Source organism: Beta vulgaris, chromosome 6 (assembly GCF_026745355.1).
Source record: "Beta vulgaris subsp. vulgaris cultivar EL10 chromosome 6, EL10.2, whole genome shotgun sequence".
Taxonomy (NCBI): Eukaryota; Viridiplantae; Streptophyta; class Magnoliopsida; order Caryophyllales; family Amaranthaceae; genus Beta; species Beta vulgaris.
Window position 1 is genome coordinate 56,467,237 of NC_079207.1, and position 23,404 is coordinate 56,490,640.

A 23,404-nucleotide genomic window follows, 5' to 3' on the forward strand; every position below is an offset into this window, starting at 1 on the left:
ATGCATGTTAGAAAAAATTTTCTTTTCGCGCAGAAAATGTTGAATCTGTAATTGTAAACAATAAAATTTTTGCTTATAAATACCGATGTAAGAAATCAGTTTTACATCAATATGAATACTGTACACTCTCTGATATATTTATATAGCTTCACTATGATATATATTTATATAGTTTCTCTCTCCATATTTCTCACAACACAAACCTTAAATTAGCTTGTACTTGTGGGGACTTTGGGCTTTCTACAGGAGACTTCCAATTTCCAAAACGAAACCCTTTTGCTGTTTTGCACATTTATGGTAGCCGCGAACTTCGCATTTAGGCAGACAACAACGTTCTGAATACGACAGCGTTTTCTTCTCAATGAACATATTAATACCTCAATTTCATTTCGCCTTCTTTCTTTACTGCCGCCCTTAAAACTCTCTCTCTCACACTGAACTTGAAGGTCTAACAATGGCGGAACAAGAGAGTAGTTCAAAGGTTGAAGAAGAAGAAAAACACCCAGAAATGGCAGCGGATGAACAAAGAGCAATCTTCGTTGATACCAATCTTGACACTCACTTAGCCATCCCCATATCTCCAAATTATTCTATCTCCTCTCTCAAACGTAATTTTTTTTGCATTAATTTGTCTAAATTTTCGCGTTATAATGCAATCGAACATCTATATTCTTGTCCAAATTGCAATTTTTACCTTGTTTATGAACTGGTATTTTTGAAATTTTGTGGGTCTATAAACCCTTGAGAAATTTCTGCTATATTTTTGCATTTTAGTGTTTGATTTTTGTTATACCTAAATTTTTTGATTGGTGTTACCACAATTCTAAAATATTTGTACTACTGTTTAAATTTTTTGAAATAGTGGGCTATGTTTGCTTACTTCTCCCATGATTTGTTTCTTGTTTTCAGGAGACATTTGTGTGGAGCATTTGAAATACTTTCCTGAATTTGGGAGGGTCACAACTGAAGCTATCTTGGTACTTCACTTTGTTTCCTTATCCTTCATAGACTTGTCTTTTAACTTCAAAAATATATTATGAACTTTGACACCTGAATGATTCCCCTAATCATCAAAAAATCAAAATACAGTTCCAGAAATGATGTAAAATCGACATAGAAACACAGTTTTTGTTATATGTATTTGTAGCAAAGTCCGTTGTATTTGGTGGTTGTTTGGTTTGATGTAGTAAGAAGTTGGTGTTAGTTGGAATTACTAAAGCAAGTGCAGTGTCCTATGGTTTCACTTACTTAGGCTGTGCTATGATCAACTGAATTTGATGAGCTATTTGAACCTATCGGTCTTAACTTGGGTAGCCCTTATTTCTGAACTTGTTGGGACTTACTTAAAACTCAAAATAAGTTTAATCAAAGGTGAAGAGGATGGAGCTTTAAAGGGGCTAGCTAAGCTACGTTCACTATTTTGTGGGAAGTAGAAGATTTTAGGGTGGTGCTAATTGAACAAGTTTCCCGTTATTTTCTTGTCGACATGTTTATGTATTGTAGCATGTAGAGAAGAGCACCAGTTTGATCTTTCTTTGAAATGAAATGTTCTCCGTGGTGTTCGTAAATTTGTGTAAGGGCATTTCTCTAGGATGGTAGTTCTCTGTTAAAGGATTGAATGAGTTACCTTGTACTCCCTCTGTTTTTTTTTATCCTCCTCACTTTCCTATGCGCGTCTCCCGGTGCACATCTTTGAACTTAAATATCTTTCATTATATATTAGTAAAAATTATAACGATTGCATATTAGTAAAGTACTATTTGAGAAGCATCAAACACAACTCCGCATGACTATTTTTTCTTATAAATTGAAAAAATTGAGAAGATTCTCTCTAAGTATGAATAGTTTCAAGAGTCCAAGTGAGAAAGATAATAAAAACAGAGGGAGTACAAAATAAGATAGAATGTACTGCAATATAGTGTCAATTGTAATAAAGTATAAAGGATTGATATGTATAGGAAAACACAAATATGGAGGGGATGGTCTTTCTATGTTTCTATGAATACACTCTATGCAGAAATGCACTCACTTGTTTATCTCATTGGAGTCATCGTGGGGAAATTTTGGCTTTATCCTTGGGTTTTGTTGTTGCTTTTTCTAGGTGAAATGTAATGAGAGTTACTATCATCTTCCAGACACTATGTTTCTCAAAACTGCTTTTCATGGGGTAGCAGGGACCTGGTTTGTATTTGCTGATGTCCGGGAACTGGTCCGTTCTTTGAAGTCCCAGAACTATTCGGAATCCAAGCCCATAAAACCATCTAGGCAGCTTCATATTGAATTCAAGCCAGCAGTACCATCTCCCCATCATGATGAATTCAAGCAGGTAGAAACAGAACGAGCTCCCCAACATCATTATGAATCCAAGCACGTAGAATCGCCACAGTCTCGTGTGAGTCCAGATCTGAGTTTGAGTAAAAAGAAGAGGAAGAGGAAATTGAATTGTAAACAACATGTGGGTGAGATTGATATTGATGAGATGAATATGCAGCCTAATGAGATTAGCAAACCTAAAGGGCCTAATAATAAGAAGATCAGCTGCAAAAGTGAAGAAAAAGGTACTAGAACCACAGAAGACGTCTCACAGTCACAGCTGAACAATGTTCCAGAGCTGTTGTCTCAACATGATCCATTGAACTTTTTGAAGGAAATCAAGGAAGATATTCCTTTGTTGAAGTCAGACAACACTGCTAAGAAAAGGAAAACATCTGAAGGCGGACGAAAAGGCAGGACAACTGTTGTAAATGCATCACCATTGCCTCTAGAAAATGCTCCAGAGCCATTGTTGTCTCAGAATGAGTCATTGAACATAGTTCAAAGACAAAATGAAATTGAGGAAGATGTTGCTTCTTTCAAGTCAGAGAAAACTTCAAAGAAAAGGAAAATTAGTAAAGCCAAAAGCTCTGGTGCTGAAAATCAGGATTTGTCTAGCAGAGGGCAAACTGATGATAAAAAAGCAGATGAGACAGGGCATATTCGTGGTGAACCATCACTAGTAGACGATGTTAGCAGACCTGAAGAAAGTGTGGAAACCATTAGTGGGAAAATGAAGAAGAGGTCACGAAACAAGAATGCTGTTCCTGAGTTGGACCCTCCTGGGTCACCTGTGCAAGAGCAACCACCATTGCTTCTGAACAATGCTCCAGAGCCATTGTTGTATCAGAATGAGTCATTGCACTTAGTTGACAGAGAAAAGGAACCTGAGGAAGCTGTTGTTTCTTTGATGTCAGAGAAAACGTCTAAGAAAAGCAAAATTAGTAAAGCCAAAAGCTCTGGTACTAAAAACCAAATTTTGTCTGGCAGAGGGAAAGCTGATGATCAAAAAGCAGATGAGACAAGGCATATTCGTGGTGAAAATTCACTAGTAGACGATGTTAGCAGATCTGAAGAAAGTGCAGAAACTGTTAGTGGTAAAATGAAGAAGAGGTCTCGAAACAAGAATGCTGTTCGTGAGTTGGACCCTCCTGGGTCATCTGTGCAAGAGCAACCACCATTGGCTCTAAACAATGCTCCGGAGCAATTGTTGTCTCAGAATGAGTCATTGCACTTTGTTGGCAGAGAAAAGGAAATCGAGGAAGATGTTACTTCTTTGATGTCAGAGAAAACTTCTAAGAAAAGCAAAATTAGTAAAGCCAAAACCTCTAGTACTAAAAACCAGAATTTGTCTGGCAAAGGGCAAACTGATGATAAAAAAGCAGATGAGACAAGGCATATTCGTGGTGAATTCTCACTTGTAGACGATGTTAGCAGACCTGAAGAAAGTGTGGAAACTGTTCATGGGAAAATGAAGAAGAGGTCTCGAAAAAAGAATTCTGTTTCTGAGTTGGACCCTCCTGGGTCACCTGCGCAAGACCAACCACCATTGGCTCTAAAAAATGCTCCAGAGCCATTATTGTCTCAGAATGAGTCATTGCACTTAGCTGACAGAAAAAAGGAAATTGAGGAGGATGTTGCTTCTTTGATGTCAGAGAAAACTTCCATGAAAACCAAAATTAGTAAAGCCAAAAGCTCTGGTACCAAAAACCAGAATTTGTCTGGCAAAGAGCAAACTGATGATAAAAAAGCAGATGAGACGAGGCATATTCGTGGTGAACTTTCACTAGTAAACGATGTTAGCAGACCCGAAGAAAGTGTGGAAACTGTTAGTGGGACAATGAAGAAGAGGTCTCGAAACAATAATGATGTTCCTGAGTTGGACCCTGCTGGGTCACCTTTGCAAGAGCAACCACCATTGCCTCTAAACAACGCTATAGACTCATTGTTGTCTCAAAATGAGTCATTGCACTTAGTTGACAGAGAAGAGGAAATTGAGAAAGATGTTGCTTCTTTGATGTCAGAGAAAACTTCTAAGAAAAGCAAAATTAGTAAAGCCAAAAGCTCTGGTGCTGATAATCAGGATTTGTCTAGCAGAGGGCAAACTGATGATCAAAAAGCAGATGAGACAAGGCATATTCGTGGTGAACTTTCACTAGTAGACGATGTTAGCAGACCTGAAGAAAGTGTGGAAACTGCTAGTCGGAAAACGAAGAAGAGTTCTCGAAACAAGAATGCTGTTCCTGAGTTGGACCCTCTTGGGTCACCTGCGCAAGACCAACCACCATTGGCTCTAAAAAATGCTGCAGAGCCATTGTTGTCTCAGAATGAGTCATTGTACTTAGCTGGCAGAGAAAAGGAAATTGAGGAAGATGTTACTTCTTTGATGTCAGAGAAAACTTCTAAGAAAAGCAAAATTAGTAAAGCCAAAAGCTCTGGTACTAAAAACCAGAAGTTGTCTGGCAAAGGGCAAACTGATGATCAAAAAGTAGATGAGACAAGGCATGTTCATGGTGAACTTTCACTAGTAGATGATGTTAGCAGACCCGAAGAAAGTGTGGAAAATGTTCGTGGTAAAATGAAGAAGAGGTCTCGAAACAAGAATGCTGTTCCTGAGTTGGACCCTGCTGGGTCACCTGCGCAAGAACAACCACCATTGCGTCTAATCAATGCTCCAGAGTCATTGTTGTCTCAAAATGAGTCATTGCACTTAGTTGACAGAGAAAAGGAAATTGAGGAGGATGTTGCTTCTTTGATGTCAGAGAAAACTTCCAAGAAAAGCAAAACTAGAAAAGCCAAAAGCTCTGGTACTGAAATCCAGGATTTGTCTAGCAATGGGCTAACTGATGATCACATAACAGATGAGACAAGGCATATTCATGGTGAAACTTCATTAGGAGATCATGTTAGCAGACCTGAAGAAAGTATGGAAACTGTTAGAGGGGAAATGAAGAAGAGGTCTCGAAACAGGAAAGCTGTTCCTGAGTTGGACCCTCCTGGGTGTCCTGCGCAAGAGCAACCAGATGAGGAAATGAGGGAAATGGCTGACCCTGTAACTGTGATTCGAATTGAGGAACCCAAGAAGAGCAGCCAGAAGAAGCAGCCTGTTTCTGCACAGGACAGTTCCAGCTTACCTGTAAATAAGCATATAGAGGATGCACCAAGGGAAACGTATGCGCCTAAAACAGTAAGTAAAATCAGGTTACCAGAAACTAGTTCCTAGGATGATTAGTAAGATTAACACCTAGCAGCAATTACATGGAAACTTAATCTTTTATCCTTGTATGTTTCTTGGCAGGTGGAACAGGTGCATGATATTCTAATAGAGTGCGATACTAATGATGCTGCTTTAAAGTCAGAGAAGACTGCAAAGAAAAGTAGAATAAAAGCCAATGAACAAGAATATAGCAAAAACACCGAAGATACATCACCATCACATCCGAACAATGTTCCGGAACTTCTGTTGTCGCAAGATGTGTCGTTGAATTCGGCTGAAAGAGAAAAGGAAATCGGAGAAAGAAAAGGTGATAAAGCCAAGAGCCTTGGTCAAGAAAACGGAGACTTGTCTAGCACAAGGCAAAATGATGATAAAAAATCAGGTGAAACGAGGCATGTTCATGGAGAACTTTCGCTGCCTGATGATATTATCAGATCTGAAGATAGTGTGGAAACTATGAGTGGAAAACTAAAGAAGAGTTCTCGAAACAGGAGAGCTGTTCCTGTGATGGACCCTGATGGGTCTCTTGTGAAAGAGCATCCATACGAGGAAATTACAGAAATGGCTGCACCTGTAAATGTGATTCAAGGTGACAAACCCAAGAATCAGCAGCCTGTTCCTGTACAAGGCCTTTCCAGCTTACCTGTGAATCAGCATTTGAATGAAACAACGATGGAAATGGATACAGCTAAAATGGTAAGTAATATAAGTAAACTATGAAGCTAGTTTTCTGGATAGTTTTATAAGGTCAGGTAGCTGAAAGTCATTACTATGTATATGGAGACAGGATCTTTCACCCTTTGTTTTTCTTTTGGTAGATGGAACAAACTGATGATCTCTTGACAAAACGCGAGACTGATGATGCCAAAAACGTGAAAGTGATACAGCATGAAGGGGACCAAGATGGATTGAGTGAGATGCCTGCCCTAAAAGTGCCTTCTGGTTTAGTAGATTTGAGCAGTCCAGAAAAGCCACGGCCAAGTAAGCAGGGTGCAAAGAAACTTGAGAGAGTTTTATCTGTAGAAACTTCATCTAATAGACAAAACTTGGTAGGATCAAAGAAGAATATAGGAAGCCCAAAAAATTCTGAGCTTCAGAAACCCATCAACTATCAAAAGAACGACGAATCTATGACTCGTGCAAAACATTCAATGATATCTAAAGTAATGGACACACTAGGTCCTCTAGATGATCATACGAACACTTTTGGAAAAGCTGGTGTTTCCAGTGCAATTGCAGTCAGAAAGATCCATCAACGGGAAAAGGCCAAGGGGACATCAAAGACGCTGGAAAAGAATAGCACAGGCACTAGAAAATCTTCTCGTTTGAGCATGAGAGAAACTGTGAATGCCTCAGCACAGAAGAAAGGGTTTGCTTCTTCCGGGGCTATTTTCGAAGATGGATCTAGTTCAAGTTCCGATGATGAACACAGAAGCTCTAACGTCACACTTCCACCAGACGATCTATCTTCGTCTGATTACTCAGAAGGGGAAAGCCAAGGTGTGGTGATATCCCAACATGGTAATGCGTTTAGTTGTGCACTCAAGATCTTGTGCTTCATTTTTCATCTGGAAGTTGGATTTTTTTGTCGTCTCTGTAGTGCTCGTACATCTGCTGATTTACTGAAAATTTATTATTGTGCGCATGCACCTTATCCGGCTGTTCAACCTCTAAAATTTAGTACAACTATATTTTTCTGTAGATTTTTTCAAGTTAATTTTATTTTTTAGCATTCTATGCTTAGCTATTTGGGTCCAACTTGCTAACTCTATTATTATTGATCTTTTACCAGATACTTCAAATGGTAATGGTAATGGAAGGAGCAAAACAAAGTAAGTGTAGCGATTTCACATCAATTTTGTATATTAATCATCTCCATTGTATTGCTACAATATTCATACTTGCCTAATTCTGCTACAAAGAATAAGCTGCTGCACATCAAGAATGAATCTGCAGACGTGTTCAGGCTTATGCACTAGTAATAATAATTTATGTTGTAGAAGTGTGGAACCTTGGGGTGGCTTCTGCAATTCTTAACTGATCACTGTCATCTCTTTTGTGCAGCGCATCTGACTTGAAGCTGAAATGGATCCTACGTAGCTCAAGTAGATACAAAAAGGCCAAGTTGGTGGCTTCACAGTCACAGGATGAGAGTCAGGATCCTGAGTTTGTTCCTGATAGTCAAGCAAACATGTAAGCCTTACTGACTTTGCTCGTTCTTTGTGTTTTTTGGCGTAACGAGCTATTTTGGCACCGGATTATCTCATCATATATGAAGGGGAGTGTTTTCTTCCTCTTACAATTTTGTCACAATCACCCTCCTGTTGCCTTTTGCTCAATGGTGTTGTATGTACCGTTGAAGTTTAGTTCTTAGAGTTTTGCTGTAGCTTATAAAGAGGAGAGTATCACATACTTCTATGTTTGAATTTTATAGCAAAGGTACTATGGTATTATACTAAAATTGAAGAATTAAAACTAGTGTTCTCTAACTTCAAAATGAAATAAGAAACAACCAGTAAGTGACTCATTAAGTAAAGGGAATAGTAATAATGCTTCATAATTCATAACCATATTGAATGATTAGGGCTAAATAAACATATGTTTGTTGTCTCCTAAAAGAAAAAGAAACTGTTTGTTGTACTCCACAAGACCACAACTTAGAATTAGATAGTAACTTTAATTTTTTGTGTTTGACCAATATGACAAACTATATTATTCCTCCATCCTTGTCGTATTAATCGTAACACTTTTCATTTACGGTCATCCCATATTAAATATCACTTTTTCATTTTAGATATATTTTTTAAAGAAAAAGGAAAGAGAAAATTAGGGAGGGTTCTAACTGAAGGGCCATCTTAAAGTATTCTTACGGATGATAATGAAAAAAGTAATATCAAGAGAGTCAAACCAATAGGAAATGTTTAACGTAGAATGACCACGATTAGTCATCCAGTTTGTTGTATGATTCCCTTCTCTAAAAACATGCCCAAACTTGAACGACAAACTTCTTAAGATCCTCACATGCATTTAGAGCTGGCAAAATATTACCCAACTCGCCAACCCGACCCAAACCCAACCCATTAATAATGGGTTGGGTTGAAATTGTCAACCCGTCTAATTAAATGGGTCGACCTGACCCAACCTGTTTAATTAAATGGGTGGAGTTAGGTTGAAAATTTCGACCTGATTTTAACTCGTTTAACCCATTTACATGGAAACAATCTAAAAACCCTAACTCATTTCACAGCTAAAAAAGTTGGGCTTGTCCATATAGAAAGTTGAAAAAGTAAAAATCCCAACTCATTACAGTTAATGTGACAATTGATTATGAAGTTGTAATGGTGTTGCTTTTGAACAATAGTTGGGTTGATTTTTTTTTTTTTTTTTGATTTTGAACAATATCTAGCACATGGTTATGTAATGGTTTAATGTTGAGTTGTTGCCTACTGTTGCTTTGTAAAATACTCTTTGTTCTATTTTTTTTTCTGGAAAAAATACGGAAAAAATAAACGGGTTGACGTGAAGGTTGATCCGTTTATTATAAGGTTGGGTTGGGTTGTAAATCTCAACTCGTTTAAGTTAATAGGTCGGGTTGGGTCAAGGGGTTTTCAACCCATTAACTCGCCAACCCAACCTGATCTTGATCCAACTCGATCGATTGCCAATCCTACCTACATTAAGAACAAGAACATTAATAGATTGCGGAATTTTCCAAACCTTTTAAGTGCCTGGATAATCGATAAATTTTCACCTTCAGCCATTAGATTAGTGATACCCAATGAAAGGGCCCCTCTAATCCCTTCTCCAAGGGCCGTAGGCCTCACAACAAGGATAGAGTTATTAGAAGCAATCGTGTTAGCTCCACAAAGTATAATCTTACCATCCTCATTACTAATGACAAACCATAAGCAGTACGGCCATGTTGCTACTTGAAACCATCAAAATTAAGTTTAAAAAAATTTGTCGGAGGAATCCAAGCAACATTCTTCTGATTTGAGTGACTCATCTGAGTCGAAGCTTTGTCTTCCGAAGGAGACAAACAAGATTTTTTGAAACAATCAATATTCCCCATATAAGCTATAATTATAGGCCCCAGTTTAGCGGTGGAAAAAGCCTCCTGACGGAACGTAATATTATTTCTAGCTTATCAAATGAACCACCAAATAATAGTATAAAAATTAATACTTTAAACTCTCATTTGATGTTTAAGCATAGCAAAATACTCTGTAAAAGATCTCATCTTCTACAATAGGCAGAGGGGAGAAGAAGACAGAAGACTTCATATTATCAAAAACATCTATAGTAAATGGACAATCAACAAACAAATAATGATCATCTTCAGAATGGTCATTGCAAAAAATATACTCTCGGAAGAAAAATATGACTCATTTTAAGTCTATTCTTAATGGGGAGACCATTCTGATAGATCTTACACAGAAAGAACTTGATTTTAGGAGAAATAGAAAGAGACCAAATCCAAGGAAGGGGGTCTAAACCATACCCTTGAAGTAAACAACTCCAGATTTAACCGAATACTCCCGATAGAAGAGAGGCTCCAAAAAATCTTGTCCAATAACATATTTGATGGAATAAAAATTTTCAAAATAGAGTTAACAATATTAGTGGAAATAAATTGAGCTAAAAGATCAGACTTCCACTGCGCATCCTTTGAAATAAAATGACTATCTCGCATAAACTCCGACCTAGGTACAACCGGACAAATTTTACTAATAGGGAATAAATAGGCCCAATTATCATACCAAAAATAAACATCTTTCCCATCACCAATAGCCCATTTTAACCCTTTTTAAAAAGGAATACGAGACGACATAAGTTTACGCTATTGCCAAGACATGTTAACTTTAGTTTTATATGCGAGAATATCAGCCTTTTTCAAATATTTTTTCTTCATCAACTTAACCCAAAGCTTATCCTGTGAACTAACAATGAGCAATATTATCAATTCTAGCATTTCTTAAACCAAAACCTCCAAATTGTTTAGGTTTGCAAACGTTGTCCCAACTTATTATATTTGGGGCTTTAGAACTTGGATCCTTATTCCAAAGAAAATTCCTATAACACTTATCAAGAAATGCATGAATAGTAGGAGATAAAGTAAAACTTTGCATTTTATAGTTAGCTTTGGTTGCCAAATTAGATTGGATCAAAATTGTACGACTTGCTTGTGATTAATAGTTAGCTCTCCACTTTGTGAGTTGAGAAGAAACTTTTGTTGTATGTCACCAAATGTAAAACTATTCACCTTACCATTGATATTAGGACATCCCAAATATTAACCAAGGGAGAAAGCCTCTTATCCACTTGAAAAATATTAGCAAAAAAGACTCATCAAATCAGAAGGAGTGTTTTGAGTACATTGAAAGACAGATTTATAAAAGTTGAAAGGTTGTTAGATAATTTAACAGTATTTGTCAAGAATATTCTTAATAGTGACAAATATCTAAATTAGCTTTTGAAAAAATAGTATCATCTGTAAATGTTAAGAATGAAATCTTAACTCTAGAATGACCTAGAGTCACGCCTATAAATTTGAATCTCGACCTACTAATTTGGTGAAGTGGGTGAGTTAGAACTTCTGCATATAGAATATCTCTAGAAGGGAAAAACATATCTCCAAATATATCATTAACTAAAATAGAAAAGTAATTGTTGTGATACCTTGTTTTAACCCCATAATCCACTTTTCACAAAATCCCAACGTTTTAAAACATGTAAAAATGAAATTTCATTATAATCGATCATAAGCTTTCTTCATATCTTGTTTTACAGCTAACCAACCTTCTCTACCTTTTCTATTCTTAAAAGATTGAAAAACTTCATAAGTTAGAAGGATATTATCTTGAATCTATCTTTGAGGAACAAAAGTTCCTTGTAATGGGTGGATAATCCTACCTAATACTTCTTTTATTCTATTTGCCATAATTTAAGAAATAATTTTATATATAGTAGAACACAAACTAATAGGATGGAAATGATTTGAATTTGAAGGGTTTCGGTTTTACGAATCAAAGTGATAAAAGTATGATTTACTTCCTTTAACAATTTTTCAAAATGAAAAAAGACTTTAGCAACTCTATAAACCGAATTGCATACTAAAGTCCAGTATTTCTAATAAAAAGGGGTAAAACTATTTGGGCTTGACGCTTTATCAGGTGCTAGATAAAAAAAAATAGAGTAGATTTAACTTCTTCCATAAAAACTACTCTCTCCGCTTTTATTTATTTGCTACATTTTCCGAAAAGGAATGCTTTTTTTATTTGCTACATTGTTTCAACTTTCCTTATTAGAAGACCTGGCCCACCAAAAAGTAATAGTATTATATTTGTTTTTCCTCTTCTTCCACCAAAAAATACTATTTTTTTTTCTTTTCCCACCTTATTTAATGCTAAAGGGGTTAAAAAGTACACCAAAAAGAATGAAAGGGGCATCTCCTAAATTCTTGTATAAACAAGAATGTAGCAAATAAATAAAAGTGGAGGGAGTATCATCTTAAGAAATAATAGAATCCAATAAAGATAAATCTCAATTATAATCAAAATTACAATCCAAATTCGAAGTTAGACTTTGCTTTTACTTTCCAATATGAGTCTTGGAATTCAAGTAGTTGAGTCTGTTTTTGGAAAGACGGTCTCACGTTAGACCACTGATATCATGCTGACATCACGCGCGCACATCAAACCAGCAGTAGAATTAGTTAAACGCTTGCACATATTAGTTATGCTAGCCTTAAATTGATTCTGGATGAATTAGTTAAGGGTTGAATTATATTAGTTAGTCGTTGGAGTATATTAGTTAGTCGTTGGAGTATATTAGTTAACCGCTGGAGTATATTAGTTAATCGCTGGAGTATATTAGTTAAATGCTGAAGTATATATTAGTTAAGCGCTGAAGTATATTAGTTATATCATAAAAATCAAATTACAATGCATTTTATTGGCCATAACTTCAATATCACGCATAAATAATTATGTCTTTCTCAAAAAAACTAATGCATTAATTCTATCATAAACCCTCCAAAACAAACCCATCATGCTCTTCTTCAATAAGTCAGACAACAAAGAATTGCAACAAATCAAACTAGGGCAAAAATCACCATCTTTAACACACAAAAGTACATTAGTAGCTTCAACCAAGAAACCGTCTTTTTCTTACAAACATTGATCACTATATCAAAGAAGAACAACCAAAATTGAGAAAGAAAACAAATATTGATGAATATCCAATTGAGAATGTGACCAGTTGAAGAAACCCAGAAGTTTAGTTGGATCAAAATACTGATTATGATGAGGAACATATTGAATAATATATGGGTTTAGCTTTTCAGTGATGTTTGAAGAACTCATTAAAATTTCCAGTTGTTGTGTTTGAGAAGTGTTGAAATTTCTTCAACATTTTCGCCATTGGAGAGATTCAAGGTGGTGAAATTGTAGGAGATAATCTGAGTTTTGTGCTTTTTCTGTGTAAAAAACAATAGTAACTAAATACCCAAATATCATAAATATTTATAAGAAAACAGTAACTAATAGCTAGAATCACAATTATCAACCATAAAACCATAAATAAAGGCTGAGGCTACGAATTGGAGGAAAAACAGACTCGTCTCACGTTAGTGTTAACGTGAGACAGTCTTTTATAAGACTTTGCGCAAGTAGTTTAAGTTATTTGGCAAGCATTTGATTTTGCACAATAATTAATCGCGGACAATCGCTTTGATTGATCAACCTAGCTTGGATATTTACAAGTTTAGCTTCAACATTCTTTAGTTGTCTAAAAATATTGCCAAACTTAGTTATCGACCAATGCTTTTTTATTAAGAAGTTTACATTTTCTTGTTAAGCATTACATATTTGATCCTTGAAATTTATGGCATCATGTTTTCTTTATAAGGATATTAAAATTCTATCGAGTAGTCCATAATTTATCAAATCTAAATGGTAGGGCTTTTCAACTATTAGAAATCTTAATATCTAATGGAAGTGGGCAATGATCTAAAGACGAAAATGGATGATGATGAATTTTTGCATTTGGGAACAAACTTAACCAATCAACACTAACTAATCACTTATCTAGTCTTTCTAAAATATAATTTGGACCATTTCTTTTATTTCTACAAGTGAATGGTTGCCCATCAAATGGAAATTCCACGCACTCAATGGCTTCAATGCACTCAATGGATGAATAAAAATGATTTATAAAAAGTGATTTAGAAAAACGAAATCCAACACCTTTCATTTTATCCAAATGAGAAATTAATTCATTAAAATCACTATTAGTAATGAATGGACTACTATGCATTTTGATATATGCAATAAGATCTTTCCAAAAATATACTTGTGAATAGAATTAGGATGGACATAGGCATAGACAAAAATAATTACAAAGCTGCAAGTATTCGTTAAAAGTTCAATATTACAAGCCAAAAACGAGAGGATTTACTTATAACAGTTAACTTCAATGGATTACAAGCATCATCCTTTCACAAAATCCACATTCCACCTAGTAAACCTGTCGAGAGGAGGAAATCAAAGTGATAAACCTACAATTCCTAACACATCCCTCAGATGGAAGAATTGGCACTTTGGTCTCACAGAGCATCATAATGCTCACTTATTAGATTTGCAAAAAAAAATTAAATTAAATTTCCTCCCTAGCTAAAGGTTTCCTCAAACCCCTAATATTCCAAAACTTACTAACATAAAACGTCTAGCAGGTGGAATAGAAGACAGATCTACTTACTCCTCTTCAGCTCAGAAGATGATGAATTTGCTTCTATCATACTTTTTCTCCTCTTTGCTGAAATTGATGTAGAGAATTGCTTATTTAGAATTGCCCGTTCAACCCCCATTTCCTCTATTTGCTTGACAATAGAAGTCTCAAATTTGATGGAATGAAATAAATTTTCAGGCTAGGATAAGTATTCACCAATCATATGATCATCAAAATGATTATCTATCTCATAAGTATCATCATCCACATCAAAATGTTCTAGTTTGTTAGCAAACAAATTTTCATCATCACCCACATTAACATGAGCAGCTGGGAGATATGCAGTAGCAAATAAGTCCTTGGGATACACCACCCTTAAAGGAACATGTTATAAAATATCATCATGTACTTCAGGAGAAGGGAGGGGCAGTAGCGCACCCTCACAGTGGGGCACTGGTGGGTGCACAACCAACTGTGGGGGGAGCACACTTAGAAGCAGGAGAAAAAGATGGAAGCACAACACCATGATCAAATTCATCGCAACATCAATAACAGGCTCATAAAACAAAATACCTTTTTCTTTACGGATTTTTCACCAGGTACCCCTAAGTTTTCTTAATATTCACGTGGTACCCTCGCGTTTTCCAAAATTCACCCTACCCTAAATACCTAATATGACCCTACCGTCAACTTTCTATTAAATATAACCCTAAAAAACTTAAGTAACCCTAGCCTAATCCTAACCCCTAACCCCTAACCCTCCTACTCCCCCTCCTACAACGGGAACCTTGTTCGTCTCTTTGTGGTGAATGTTTCGAAGGCGCTGCAGCGGGGAGGGGCAAGGGTGGTAGGAGGGGGTGGGGTGGGGGAGGGAGGGGGTGGTGGGTGGGGGAGGGGAAGGGGAGGGGGTGGTTAGGACATTAGGGTGAGGTGGGGTTAGGTGGTGGGGTTAGGGAGAGAGATAGGTTAGTTAGGATTTAAAAGTATTAACTAGGTTTAATTAGAGTTAATTAGGATTAATTAGTATTAATTAGTATTAATTAGGTTAGTTAGGAGTTAATTTCGTTGATTTCGTTGATTTAGCCTTACTGACTAACGGAGTTGACGGACGTTAATCATTACGGGTATTCTGATGATTTTTCTCCTGGTAATTTTGAAAAACGCAAGGGTACCAGGTGAATATTAAGAAATCTCAAGGGTACCTGGTGAAAAAACCGTTTTCTTATTACCAACATTAGGCAAAAAACCGTTTTCTTATTACCAACATTAGGCAAAGAAATAGAAGCTATCTAATTAGGATGCACAACAACTAGAGGCTCATTGATAACAACGCCCTTAGCAACAGGGACACTATAATCACCAGCAAAAACCTTAGCAAGAATTTTTTTCTTATAAGCACCTGCATTAGCAGTAAAAGAGGGGGCAAAATGAGGTTTAGTTATATGCCTAGACCTAGCCTCCACCACATTTTCTTGCTCAGCTGTGGTGGAAGAAATTTCTTGCCTATTAGCACTTTCAACGAACTCAGCTAATCATTTTTTCTTAGGATTTTTCAGCAACACTTTTTCTTACTGTCTTAGGAGGGTAAAACAAAGAACAATAATCAATAGTGTGATCATCACATCCACAAAAATATCTAAATGAAAAGTCTTCATATCAGATACATACCCATATTCAACACCACTAACACGTTTGATTTCAGCATACTTAAGCAAAGAAGCAGTAATATTTACTCTTACACAGGCACAAGAAAACCTTATTTTATGTCTCAACAAAGACATGGTGTCTAACTTAATCAAATAGCTCACATTATTAGCAGCTAGCAAATTTGCTACAGATTCAAAGTTTAGCGACTCAACAAAGAACCTAGGGATCTTAACGCATATATCCACGCACCTAATTTCTTTAACAAAAGGGTCAAAGTGAGCCCTCCAAATATATGTAACAAACAGCTCACCGTGGACATGCCAATGGCTATCAGACTAAACTAAAAAGAGGTCACCATTAGCAAAATGAATTAACACCCAATTATTTCCCATATCTAGATACTCAGCATCACCTTTGCAAAACTTCAGGCAACCCTAATTCTGAATATTATAGTTCTCATATCAACAGGATGACCAATCATTTTACCAATTATATGGGATTTGTATAACTCCTCAATATCTTTCTAAACTTGAGGTAGTTCATCTAAAACAACATATTTAGGAAAGGAGGAGGAACCAGGGGGATCATGACTAAATAGTATTTAAAGGATCATGCATAGAGACAAGAGAGGGATACTCAGTACCATTGAGGAGAAATGGTTGAAGAACCATCAGCAACATCATTACGTTCCAAGATTGCATCTTTGGATGATTTAGGGTTTGCCATAATGACAACAAACACCAGTACTAACAAGAACTTGTAACTATTTTTTGCAGAAGTATTAAATTTTGTGAGAAACAACAAGAAATGAAGAGAGATTTTTGAATGAAAATATACCTGCAATGGTTGCCTTTTATTGGGCAAAAATATAGCCAAATCAGGTTTAAGAAGCAAATTCTTCGGCTTCTACAAGAGAGCTTTCTATTCGCGTTAATTGTGAATATTATAATAATGAACAAACATCCCACTTCAGCAAGCAATAACATCTTATAGCTCGCAACAAACACCACGCCCAACAGAAAAATGATGACAAAACATAATAACCTTTAATAACACTCTCACTCAATTGGGAAATTAAATGAACTATCACATCTCCCAACAGCAAAACCCTAACCCTCACTCAAAATTTGTACTTGAAACTCATAAATTGAAGCCACCTAATCTAAATGGAAGGAGAATTAATTGGCTTAATGATGAAAGAAGGAATTACTACTCCAAATTTAGGCTCATAGCCTTGACAAATTCTTGCTAAATAGCTACCCGCTCAATTAGAGCTACCGGCCTACGTCATAAATGGCACAAGGGAAAGGAAAGATTACCTAAGAAATTGGGTAACCAGAAAGCCATAATTAAAGATAATTACATAGATTTCTTGTAATAATTAACTTTTGATGATTGAATTTGGGAAGGATAGATTTGGGGATTTTTTTAAGCTAGGGTTTCTAGTGAGCTTCGGTGTTGCGAGTTTTTTTCTAGTCTTTCTCTCTCTTACTTTATCTCTCTTCATTAAGCCCTGGATAGGACACTATATATTTTCATTTTAGGTATGAACCTACTATTTTTCTTTTATTTCTTACTCTATCACTTTAACCCACGCCTTTATTAAAAATGATGAAACTATAATAAAACAATAACCGCTTATATGTACACATCCCTAATTAAAGGACTTATAACATTTATCCATGATATAAGATACCTACTATCTTCAATCCTATCAGCTTTATCAATATTATAATAAAACTAATGATCCACTTTATCTACTTTTTTGGTGCATAATGTGTTAAGATTAAAGGGACGAGCGAGTATTTTTTTTGTATTGGTTGTGTTAGTTAGCATACGACTCTACAGATTTTTTAAACATTACTCCCTTCGCCATCTAAGGGTTGAGTATGGATTTGAAAAATATTTTTCTTCTGACATCGACGAAATTTACATTAATTGAAAACGAAAATACAATTTACATATAGTACACCCAAACAATAAACGAAAATTAAACAAATACTAAAATGAACTTGACTAGTTCTTAGCCTCTTACAACCCATTTCTAAAACCAACCAAAAGTTACAAACCATCTTGTGACCTTACCAGTTCGGAATATATTATGGAAATCACATAGGAAACTTCCCGTCGACGCTTGTTGGTGGAATTGACCTTTGCGTCTTGCAAGTAAAGAACTATTGACATGTGATGGGAACTGTTGATATATTAAACTAAAATGATCTTAACGCTAGATTTTCAACTTTGTTCTTGTAAAACCAAAGGTTCACAAAACGCTAAATCCCAATGCCTTTGATATGAGAAATCTTCCTGGGATTATGAAGATGGAACTACCAAGGAAGTCACTTTCTTTCATGACTTCGTACCCTGCAAAGAGGGCATCATGAGTTTCCCCTTAAGGAGCAAAAACTCAATATTTGTGGAGGTCGAAACTTGTCCTAAATCAAATTGGAAAGCGGTCAACAAGATGTATTTTTGAAATGTGATGATTCCTATAGTCATCACATGAACATAGGGGTGATGTGAGGTGTTTTTTAACTCATCACCCAACAACATGATCCGAAGATCGAAACCTGTAAACCCAAGAAGTAGATCAAATTATTTGAGGACAAAGATCTTTATATAGATAAACACCTTTGTAAGGCCAACACACAACTACCTATGTAATATTCGAATATTATAAAGTCGTTTAATTAAGTTAAAATTTGAAATAATAACTATAAGCTAAATAAACATATTATGAATTTTGTGGCTAAAAGAAATCAGAATTTACAAAATTACTACTCCCTCCGTCCCATAATATAAGTCCTGATTCTGTTTTTACGCGGGAATTAAGGTAAAGTGGAATCTTCTTTTATTTGAATAAAAATAATCATTTTTATTGGAAAACACTTGCATTGTGTTTTTCTTTTTAATAAAAAATAAAAACTGAACATTAATGTTGTATGGTTTAATGTGTAGAGTAGTTCAATGGGGTAAAAGATTCCATTTTGTCATTAATGATGGTGCATTGAAAGCTGAAATTATGAGCACATTTTGGGAATTATATTATTTTCATGAGGATATTTTGGGCATAATTATTGATTGAAAATAGAAATAAGACTTATATTTTGAGACATCTTATAAGGAAAGGGGACTTATATTATGGGACGGAGGGAGTATAAATAGGTTAACAAATTAGACTAACAATAACTATAAATGAATTAGTGTAATAAGAATTTTGGTAATAACATCAACAAAGAAATTAAAGCAAGATAAAGAAAAAGGAGGAAACCCGCCCTTCCCACCGTCCCACGGCAATCCCCAACACCCCACCGGGCCAACGCCCCTATTTTTTTCCCTCTCTCCTCTTTGTCCCCTACACTAGCTCTCCTATGAACAAAACCACCACTCACCATTCTTCCACCTCCCTTTATATAATAACCCATGGAATTAGGTTTATGAAAATCTTTTCACAACAAGAAAATGACAAAAAAAACTTCTCCTCTTGCGACACCACCCCAGCACCACCACTGTGTGCATCACCTCCGGTGCACCGCGACCCTCCGAACACCAAAAACCCTCGCCATTCCTTCACCGTAGCACCACCAGCGCTCCTCTCTCTCCTTTGTTTCGTCTGCTCGGCCCTGTTCTTGTTCGCTGATGTGCCTCACCGCTGCGCACCGGAGACCGACGAACGCCGCCACTGGCTTCACACGCTACCGCCTGCACTCCAGTCGGACGCTGCTGCTCGTCGGAGCTCCGTCTCGCTCCCCTGTTTCTTCCCTGCTCAAGTAGCAAAGTTATACTTACCTCTTATTTCATATTCTTATTTTGAAAGTGGAAGCCCAAATTCGTCATTGTCAGTTAGCCTAACTTTGGGCCTAAAATCTGATTCAAGTAGTTAAACTATTTTTGATTTTGTTACTAAAAACAGTTGGGCTTAAATCAGATTTACATAATGTTAGAAAAAGTTGCTTAGCTAATTGTTGGGCTAATGGAGACTAACTAAAAACTGATTTTCATTAGTTAAACCAATTTAATTTAATTATTGCATGAATTTGATTGGGTTTAATATCTGATTTGCTTAGTTAAGCTACATAACTAATGGTTGGGTTAATTTTGTATAACTAACCTGATTTAGTTTATTAGGCCTTCTTAGATGTAGTTTGCAATTTTAAATAGTTGGGCCTAAAAATTGATTTATCTAGTTAAATTACCTAGCTAAATTGTGTTGTTTCAATTTATCTCTATTATATAAGAGAAGAGGAAAGGGACACCAAAAATGGTAATTCCTTTTATACCTTAAGTAATAAAATACAAATTCACCATTTTTCATCATTATATCCTCAATTAACAAAGCATTTACATCATCATTGATTTAGTGACTTTCAAAAACTAGAAGAAAAATATACGATGAACTTTATGAATAATTTTTCATATATATTATTACCCAATTGACCTTTTGTTTGTTTTCGCACGCATCGCGTGCATATAGGAGTAGTTGGTATTAAGTGGATTGATTTGTTGGTTTTAATTAAACCACTTAGTTTACTTTAAACCTTTAACTAGTTGGGTTAATATTATATTAAGGATTAGGTTAAGAATGTTATGCTAAATTAATCAACTATTGGTTCTTGTAATCTGAATTTTTGTAACTAACTTTAAGAACACTTTAGTTTGTAAAAATGACTTTTTATTTAGTTCATAAGTTCATTAACAACTATCATCATATATTAGTGGTCATTAGATTAATGATAATAATAATCAAGTTTAGTGATACATGAAATAAATGAGTAATTATCAAGTTTAGTGATACATGAAATAAATGAGTAATTTGATAATAATAGTAAATGTCACTCACTAGTCTAGTCTTGTAAACATATTAGAGATTAGAAATATAATGTTGTTGTAATATCAGTGCAGTTAAAATGAATTTATTTAGTAACATGTACTTACAGTTTATCAAAGCACGAATTATAAGACAAGATTAATTATCATTATTATCACCTCAATGTAACTTTTATTTTTAAAAAATATAAAATATAAGTTAGAACTATGATTATTATAAGTACTATGATGGCCTAACGGAAGAATATTAGCTTAGCCTATTTATTAGAACCTTATTAAAGGAGAAAAGAATAAATATAAAATCATTTTCTAAAATGCCACCTAGTTAGTAATGAATCCCGTTATTTCAATTTTTATTAGATTAAATGGAGGAATATTACAAGCCTCCCCGGCTCTCTCAAGAAAACTTAGCTACGCTACCAATTTTTATTAGATTAAATGGAGGAATATTACACCCACTAATTATGTTTTATGATATTTCGCACTATGTTGTTGTTATATGAATTGTGGGATATGATGATTTTCGATGTTATGACGAATTTGATGAAATGACTTTGATGTTATTTAAATATGATTATGATTAAGGATATGTAATATGATTACGGTACGTAAAAGAAACGAAACATAATAAAGTTAAGTGGAAGAACGGTTCTTGGCAAGATTATGTTATGTCGGGTCATGTGCATGTACCTTCTGGCGAGTTTACCACCTTCTGTTTATGGGGCATATGTCCTTGGGTGGTTTCGTGTTATGTTTTGGGTCATTATATACCACCTTTTGTGTGGGGGGGGGGTGTCCTCGGGTGGTAGTCTTCTGTTTACGAAAATAAAATTGGGGAGACATCCCTTCCGTTATACTTGCCAACTTACCAATATGATTAAGTAATATGAAAAAATAATGATGAAATTTATGATTGCTTATGAAATGGTTTTACAGTTTCTCTCCTCCCTATTTGCTAATAAAATGAATTGAAATATTTTATGATATTAGAGTAGCATGTTACTGAGCCTCGATCATGACTTTTTGTTTTTTTGTTTTAGGTATTGATGATGATAATGGGATCGCGTAGCTGTGAGGAGTTGTTTAGTTTTATGCTTTCCTAAAACACTTTTAATTATAGTTAAGTTTATGTCAAACTATATCAGTTGCTAAATTTTCGACTTAAGTTTTTATCAATGGATGACTATAATACTTAAGTTATAATATGTTTAAGTTTATGAATTTATGTTTGCCTTTTGCTTTCCAATTGTAAAGTACGACAGTATCACACCGACCGTCTAGATCCGCTGTTAATGACACTTTAATCAACCAAATAATGATGATTAGAGGTCGAGGTGTTACAATCTATAGGTTCACCTGTCAAGATGTACTTTACTTTTGATTTGATTTCCTAGATCATTCCTTGTCATAGAAAAACCAGATCCTCCCAGCAAGACAAACACAAAGAAAACAAAACACCATCGCAATAAACAAATACCTTAACCGCGCCCAAAATTTACAATTTTCGTCAAAGTTGCTGCTTGAAAAACTTCCATCTTGGCGCACGACCCAAGACTCCCCTTCTATCGGACCTTGAGTGCACCAACTGCTACGCTGAGAATTTTAGGGGTTTTCCCCCAATGCTCCATATGGTTTAACAAAGATGGTCAAGGGAAGGGAAAAGCTAAAGAGGAACGAAGAAAAACGAGAAAGAGAACGATGTAAGGAGTTCGATGTGTAGGAATTTATAATGCACATAGCGGAATTTCAGGAAATAATTTTCTAACATCTATCATAGGATCGCAGACATAATCAAACACATGAATCATTCAATAGGGACCAAGAATTAAACCTTTGTAGCGTGATTTTCCTGTTGTATGCAAGCTTTGAAGATCCAAGAGCCTCAAGTGTTGCTCCTCTAATCAGTCCACGAGCACCAGTTGAACACCAACGTTGGCTAGAACATAAGAGTGAAAATCCTCTTGCTTTTGATGGTATAGGTGCCGGTTTAGGGAATAGATCTAGGGTTTCTCTTTCTATCTCTAGTGAAAAGAAACTGACTGTTTAACTTATCACCTAAAACCTAATATTATATCCTATATATAATAGAAGAGTCTTAGGCTAGTTAGGAAAACTAACTCCTCTTATTTCCTTTTGGATCGGCCCAATCCTAATCCTAACTGGATTAAGATTACTTTTGTCCAACTTGTACTACACTGTGTGATCTCATAGGATTAATCTATCTTAGTTATAGGCCCAATCAATATTGTCCTATTAATCATACTTATTCTCTAGCAAGAAAATACGATTACTAAAATAATTAACTTTATTATCTTCATAATAACATTCCTATTTATATTTAGTAATTGTCGGGATGTCTAAGGACATATTCCTTCAATCTCTCACTTGTCTGAAGACAAGAGCGCAATGTTAAATTCCTTAAGTCACTTAATGTCAAATTTGATAACACAATGGTGTTCTCAAATTTATGTTCCTTGATCGTTGAGTTTGAACTGCTCAAATAAGGATTAATTCTTTAATCCTATTCTGCATGGCCATGCAATTTTTCAGTTCTCGCTCATCAAGAGGCTCAAACACCATTCCTATTTAAATAGGAGGACTTATCCACTCTTGTATGACCATAACTCCCACTCAATTCTTAGCCCACCTGATCACTGCCTTTATAACCTACTT

The 23,404-nt window shown here is 35.5% G+C and overlaps 1 protein-coding gene across 2 annotated transcripts; it reads left to right on the forward strand.

Moving 5' to 3' along the window:
• The first annotated feature begins 254 nt into the window (after positions 1-254).
• On the forward strand, positions 255-21,954 carry LOC104897233 (uncharacterized). Of its 2 annotated transcripts, none has more exons than XM_010684069.4 (8): positions 255-608; positions 910-977; positions 2,102-5,500; positions 5,612-6,226; positions 6,349-7,030; positions 7,323-7,362; positions 7,595-7,723; positions 21,772-21,954. In XM_010684069.4, exons 1-8 carry the CDS (start codon positions 455-457, stop codon positions 21,776-21,778), a joined length of 5,094 nt encoding a protein of 1,697 aa, XP_010682371.2. In that variant the 5' UTR covers positions 255-454; the 3' UTR covers positions 21,779-21,954. The 2 variants fall into 2 exon arrangements, with proteins under 2 accessions (XP_010682371.2, XP_010682369.2); XM_010684067.4 differs by having other exon boundaries at positions 256-608; positions 6,349-7,051.
• The last annotated feature ends 1,450 nt before the right edge of the window (positions 21,955-23,404 follow it).

Coding starts and splice junctions, on each gene's coding strand:
- LOC104897233 (XM_010684067.4), top strand. CDS start 455: ATGGCGGAACAAGAGAGTAGTTCAAAGGTTGAAGAAGAAGAAAAACAC. Junction 5,501..5,611: donor AAACGTATGCGCCTAAAACA/GTAAGTAAAATC, acceptor GTTTCTTGGCAG/GTGGAACAGGTGCATGATAT. Junction 7,363..7,594: donor AATGGAAGGAGCAAAACAAA/GTAAGTGTAGCG, acceptor TCTTTTGTGCAG/CGCATCTGACTTGAAGCTGA.